This window comes from Rhea americana, unplaced genomic scaffold (assembly GCF_003343005.1).
Source record: "Rhea americana isolate MKP2758 unplaced genomic scaffold, rheAme1 scaffold_5, whole genome shotgun sequence".
Taxonomy (NCBI): domain Eukaryota; kingdom Metazoa; phylum Chordata; class Aves; order Rheiformes; family Rheidae; genus Rhea; species Rhea americana.
In genome coordinates this window covers 8746556-8752555 of record NW_028186645.1, presented here as the reverse complement: position 1 = coordinate 8752555, position 6000 = coordinate 8746556, and the positions used below count along the sequence as shown (strand labels likewise).

Genomic DNA, 6000 nt, shown 5'->3' with positions numbered 1-6000 from the left:
CAACGCATTCAGAAAAGCACTTTTCGGGTTTTTAAGCGTGTAATAGGGACATCTAGAAGTCCGGGATGGGAGGGGGATCGGCCAGGGCTGCGGCCCCGACGGGGCGGCCCCCCGCAGCAAGGCCGGCGAGGCCCAGGCTTGGCGCTAAGGGGCGCAGGCCTCGCCRCGCGGCCCGCGGTCGGCGTTTCTGAGCCCCCACCCCGCGGTGGAGGCCGCGCCGGGGAGAGTCCCCCTCGCCCGCCCGCCGCGGCCTGCGCCTTCGCCGCCCGCCGCGCTCCCGCGGCCATGGCAACGCCGGCGGCGGCCAGGCCCGGCGCCCCGCCCCGCGCCGCCGCCTCGGCGGCCGGGGAAGGCGGGGGCGCCTGATCCGCCGCCGCGGAGCCGAGCGCCGGCCCGCGCCGCTCCTGCGGGCCCGGCTGGCAGCATGGGGGTGAGGATGGAGAGCGGCGGCAGGCGGAGCCGAGGTGCGGGCCGGGGTGGGGGAGGCTCGGTCGCGGCGGGCGGCGCGGGGCGCGCTCCTGCCTCGGCCTGCCGGGGCGGCGGCGCGGCCCCCTTGCGGGCCGGGGCCGGGGCCGGGGCCGGGGCCGGGGCCGGGGCCGCGCGGCCTGCGGGGCGCGCCGTGCCTCCCTCCCGGCGGGGGCTGCCCGCCCGTGTGGGGCCCGGGGGCGGCGGCGGGGCGGCCTACATTTCTGTGCCTTTCGGCGTCAACTTCTTACTGCTCAGGGCTGGCGTCAGTGGTCCGGAATGGATTTTACCCCGTGTGTAGGGCGTCATTTAGGCGCCGTTCGGATGCACATTCGAGTTTGTTATTTCGGTAGGGTTTTAATCCAATTGTAGTCGAAAAATAAAAGACTCTAAAGCAGCAAAGCTTCGATAAAACGATTCCTTAGTTAATTTAGTCTACTGTGGGCTTCTGTTGTGCTGTGTATCTGGGAATAATCTTAGGGGTGTTTGGGATAATAAAAGCAGGCATAAACGTGTGAAAATCTTTGCAGGATCCAGTTCTAACTCTTGAAAAATATCTAAAATATTTTTAGATTTGATCTTGAAGGTGACATGTAATAAAAAACAAAGATAGGAATTTATCCTGTAAACATTGAATAATATCAGTATTGCTAATTTATGTAATGTTAGATTCGTACGCAGCTCTGTTAGKTCAGGCCTACTGAGCCAGTGTTATGCTTTAACGTCACATCTCAGTGGTGGCAGTTCAGGTCTTTGGAGATGACGGCAGATGTCACTCCAAAAGATGTTTGATATCAAAATGAAGTTTTGACACAAGTAGAAATATGAAATACAGAGCAAAGCCTAACATCTTGTGCAACCAAGTTTYATGCTATTACAGTCTCCATGGAAGATGTCCTCTTACTCAGTGTAAAGACTATTTTATTAAGGATTTATTTTTTTTTAGACAAATTATGTGCTTGATTCTCAAAATACTTACTTTTACAAAGAATCAGAAAGGGTGCTGATTGTTAGTTGACCATGAAATTAGAATAAATAGGATATAAGATCTAAATTTCATTCAGGTGGCGGCAAGCTTTGCATGAGTAACTCCTGCTAAATCAAATGTAAGAATATAAAATACTTCACAAGTTAGAAGGAATTGTCTGTCTCATCTGACAGCTTCTGTCTGCATGGGAAGTTACTGCTTATCTGCATAGGAAGTATTATCACAGAGTAAATAGTATATACAGTCCTTTGCCTACTTTCACAGACACTCAGGAAACATCCCTTCAGACAACAGGGATTAGCACTAGTGAGGATATAGCTTCCTTACCATGAGCTCACTTAGAAAATCCATGTGTCTGAGCAAACTTGGCAGAATAGCTGGTGGATTACTTGCATTCAGTTTATAAAAGAGGTGGAACACATCACATGTGTGATTTCTCTATAAGATACTTGGATCCACATGCTGTTTGCCTGGAAAWCTAATACAGAATAGATGGGATACTCTGTTTCCTGCCCTAATGTACTCCTTGTACATTCCTGTTCCTTGTAATTGTTAAGAAAGAAACAGAATTTTATATTGTTTTGTATCAGGGTTTCTGTTTCATCTGGTGAGAATATTAAGCAAAAGTAAAAAGTAATTTTTTTTTCTATATGGGGCTTGCATGGAGGTCTTTTCAAAGTTCAATAAGGATAGAGATTTTTCCCCATAAAATACACTGGCAACATAATTCGTTATATTTTCCCCTAATTCCAGGTAGAGTAAACYCCCCAGTTACTTACTCCACTAATTTCAGAAGTCAGTTAATACAGTCACAGGTTTATGGCCTTAAATAATTTGAATATTKTAATTCCAAACCAGCTTTATTGTTTAAATCCAGTTTCTGCTTTAGGMTGTTTAACTCTTGCTACCAGTGATTGGCACGAATCTGAAGAGTAATAAAATCATATGATTATTGTTAATGAATGGCACACAGTTACATCACTTCTATGTTACTGCAACAGGGAAGTCATCACTCCTTGCTGCAGGGAAATTGCCCTTATATTTAGGCAGTTTGTACAGGCTTCAGAATTTCCAAAACAAAATGAAAATACTGTGTGTGATAATGTTGAATTTCTTGATACAGTAGAAACCAGCACATAGGTTCACCATGTTGGACTTCACTTTCTGACGTTCTGCTTGCTCTGGCCTTTGAATTGCTGAAGACAACAATTAGTGAATTAGTGTTTTAGCACATTAAAATAACAGCACCTTTCTACAGACAGGTCAGTAGAATTGTTACAGTACTCAGTAGCAGGTAGTCTGTGCCATCTGCAGAAACACAACTGTCCAGAGAACTTCTCTGGTTAGTTACCCTTCTAAGTTAGAGGTTTCCAAACTGTGATGCTTGCATTGATAGTTGTACACCAAGCACAATTGTTAAAAGTAGCAGACCGTTGCAGCTTCTTTAAATAAGTTATTATTAATATTCTTCAAATAAGAATCTTACTAGCGTATTTAAGGCTACTGTACACTGTCACTTCATTAGATTTCTTCAGCTAATCAGAGAAGGTTTTGAATTTTTAAACTGAAATATGATTTCAGTAGAATGGTTCTCATTTATGCAGAATACTATTAGATTATTAGTTGTAAAGGACTGAGAGAACTAACTAACTCTTAGGCATTAAGAGTACAAGTAAAGAAGAGTTTTTGTGTAATCTAGCATAATAAATGAATTAATAATGCCTRTCTAATTTACAGTTTATAAGATTATCTATGGTCAGGGAGTGATATGTTATAATGTCATCATTTCATATGATAAAATAATAAATATTTCCAAAGCAAATGATCCCATGTAAAATTCAAATGGAACATATGAGACTTTACTTCAAAATTAGGGCATTGTATCTTCTTGGGGCTTTATTCATCAAGTCTTGCTTCAGAAATTTTAGGAAATGATAAGTATATATTTCCTGTGGCAGATTATGTCATTTCTTAGTCAATTCTAAAGTTAATTCTCTTAAAGCTAGCTTCATATTTAAGATTCTACTTTCAGAATTGATGGGAGTTTTGTTATCATTGAAATCAGAAATGGGTCCAAGAAGCTTCTATTTAGTTTGAACACAAAAAAGAATGCAGGCGTGATTATGAAGTGCTCAGTTTGTTCTCACTGTAATTTTCAAATAAAATGAAACATTATTAATGTGCTCAGTAATCAACTGAATTTAAAGTCATATTTGAAGTTACCTCCTTGCATAGACACTGCAAAAAGCCATGTGGAACTGCCATGTTTAAATCTGGTTTCCTAAAATAAGTCTGTCAGTGGGTTACTGCTATCTGCCAGCCTTTTTCTCTCTTTCCTCCTTACACCAGTTCAGAATCCATTAGCTAACTTCAGACAGTTATGAGTGAGAAGTAGGAGGCTTAGTGGTACGAACATCATCAACTGGGGGAAATTATTTCCCAGTTTGTTGGTAAAAAAAAACCCAACAAATTAACATGCTTATTCAGGCATTCTCTTCTTTGTCCATTAGAGGATGAATAACTAGATGGCTGGTGATAAGTGCCACAATTTAAGTAATCCAGCAACTAGTTCTAACATGTATCACACCATGTGTATYCAGATGCACAACAATTTCTGTAATATAAAGAGTTAATGGCTACTTTTGTTTAAATATTCCCTTAGTACCAAAAATAGAAAAACCTGTATTTCAAGTCCTAATTTCATTCCTTTAAATATGACCTTTTCAGAAGCATTGAATTAGATGCTTGAAAGAGTTTCTATCACTACTCCTAATTCATTTAGGATTTCACAAAGGTGATTTAAAACACTTATGTGTCCCGTCCCCCCCCAGCATGTGTACAGCATTAGTGCTGTAGTGTGCTGTTAAGTGTGTACACAGTTAAAAGAATGGATTCACAGCAGAAAGTGCGTTGAATAGGAGATTACTAAGCTAATAAGAAGAAAAAGGGCAATAAAGCATCCTTCACAGCACAAAACCGCTTCTGCCTGTAGTTGCCTGAATTATTSACTTGGGTACAGATGTGTCACTAACTATTTTTGGTTTAGAGCATTGAGAGATTGGAGARAAAGAGAGGAGTAGTTGGTGGTGGTAGAGACGAGCACTAAAGCTTTTAAAATTAAATTTTTAATGTTTTATTTAGTGTACAGGCTAGAGTAATCGCARAGCGTTTGTGAAATTTGGGCTCAGTGTCCTTATCAGCCTCAGAGAGATCAAATCCCATACGTCTCATGCAAATGCTACGCTTCTAGTCCGTTATAGGCAGAAGCAGTTCGTACATCTCCAGCTGAGAGGAGGCCACTGTGCAGCCAGGAATCCTGGCGCCAAGAAACAAAACTGTCTAGGGGGTGGCTATATATAAGGGTAATGATGTATATAACAGTATATAAGTGTTGGTGGCTTTAAATGAGTGATGAGCACATTTCTCTGAGACTACTGGGCAGACTTGAGATCTGGATCCACCTGGACCTAAGGGTGTTTTGAATCCTGTCTAAAATCTAGTAGCTGTTCATATCAAAATACAGTTCTTGCACTTCTCTACACAGTTAATGGGAGGTTATGGCTTGTAGTGTTGTATCTAGGTGSCTGTATCTGATGTTCCACCTGTAGTGTCTCTATTTTTAATGGATTATGTTTTAAAATAACCAGCGTTGGTAGGTAAATATAGCCTGATKGAAGTTTTTTTTTCTTTTTTTTTTTGACTTAATATAGCTAAAATTCAGATTTGTTGTGAAAATAACAAGTCTAATACTTTTATTTCAAATCTCTCCTATGAGAACACTGTAATGAAAAACTGGGCTTGTTTCCAGTACAAGTTTGTGCTGTAGAGATGAAATACTTTGTAGAAAAATAATTTCTATAAATTCTGTATATCTGCTAAAAGTTAGGAAACAGAGTAACAAATACAAACCACCAATTTCTGTGATTTTAAGACTGTAAAATAGAAAGTAAAAAAAAAGATAGGATGTATTTTTTTAAAGGAAAGTGAAAAGATCCTTTTGACAAAATATTTTAAGAATATCTTTGGAATTATATGATTATTACTTGCCTTAGAGACCATCTGGAAAGAATTACTGAAAAGGCATCTTTTTTATTTTTCCCTTCATCACTGTGTAGTATCCCACACTTGCAAGGAGAGCCTACAAAAGTAAAACATAAAACCATTAATAAGGAACTAAAAGATGCAATTGTTATGTTTTTAACAATGTTTAATTTATTTGCTGTCTATGCTTTAGAAGAACACACAACATGAGAAGCCTGGTGTTATATAGTTGGTGTGGATAGTCCACACTGCCCACACTGTGRCAAAATGTGTGGTTAGATGTTGCAGTTACATGTCTGATATATCAGAGGTGGGGAGGGACCCATTATACTTCCAGTTTCTCAGGTTTAAATCTCAGAAAATAATTTCCTAAACTAAGTGGCATGGTCTTGAAGAGTTTCCAGTCCAGTTCTGGAAATATATTTAGATAGACTTTAAATTTGTGATTGCAGGGTTTAGAATTATTTATTTTATTAGAAGAAGTAGAAAAATACATTTTGGTCAKA

The 6000-nt window shown here is 40.6% G+C and overlaps 1 protein-coding gene across 4 annotated transcripts in view; it reads left to right on the top strand.

The window, feature by feature from the left end:
* The first annotated feature begins 330 nt into the window (after positions 1 to 330).
* The window catches only part of SPATA7 (spermatogenesis associated 7), a 43546-nt gene continuing 37876 nt past the window's right edge, over positions 331 to 6000 (top strand). For 3 of the 4 annotated variants that reach the window (XM_085317577.1, XM_085317576.1, XM_085317579.1), the window contains exon 1: positions 331 to 464. In XM_085317577.1, coding sequence (XP_085173703.1) covers positions 425 to 464 — 40 coding nt within the window. In that variant the 5' untranslated portion in view covers positions 331 to 424. The remainder of the gene's footprint in view (positions 465 to 6000) is intronic. The other variant, XM_085317578.1, reaches the window with a different exon arrangement.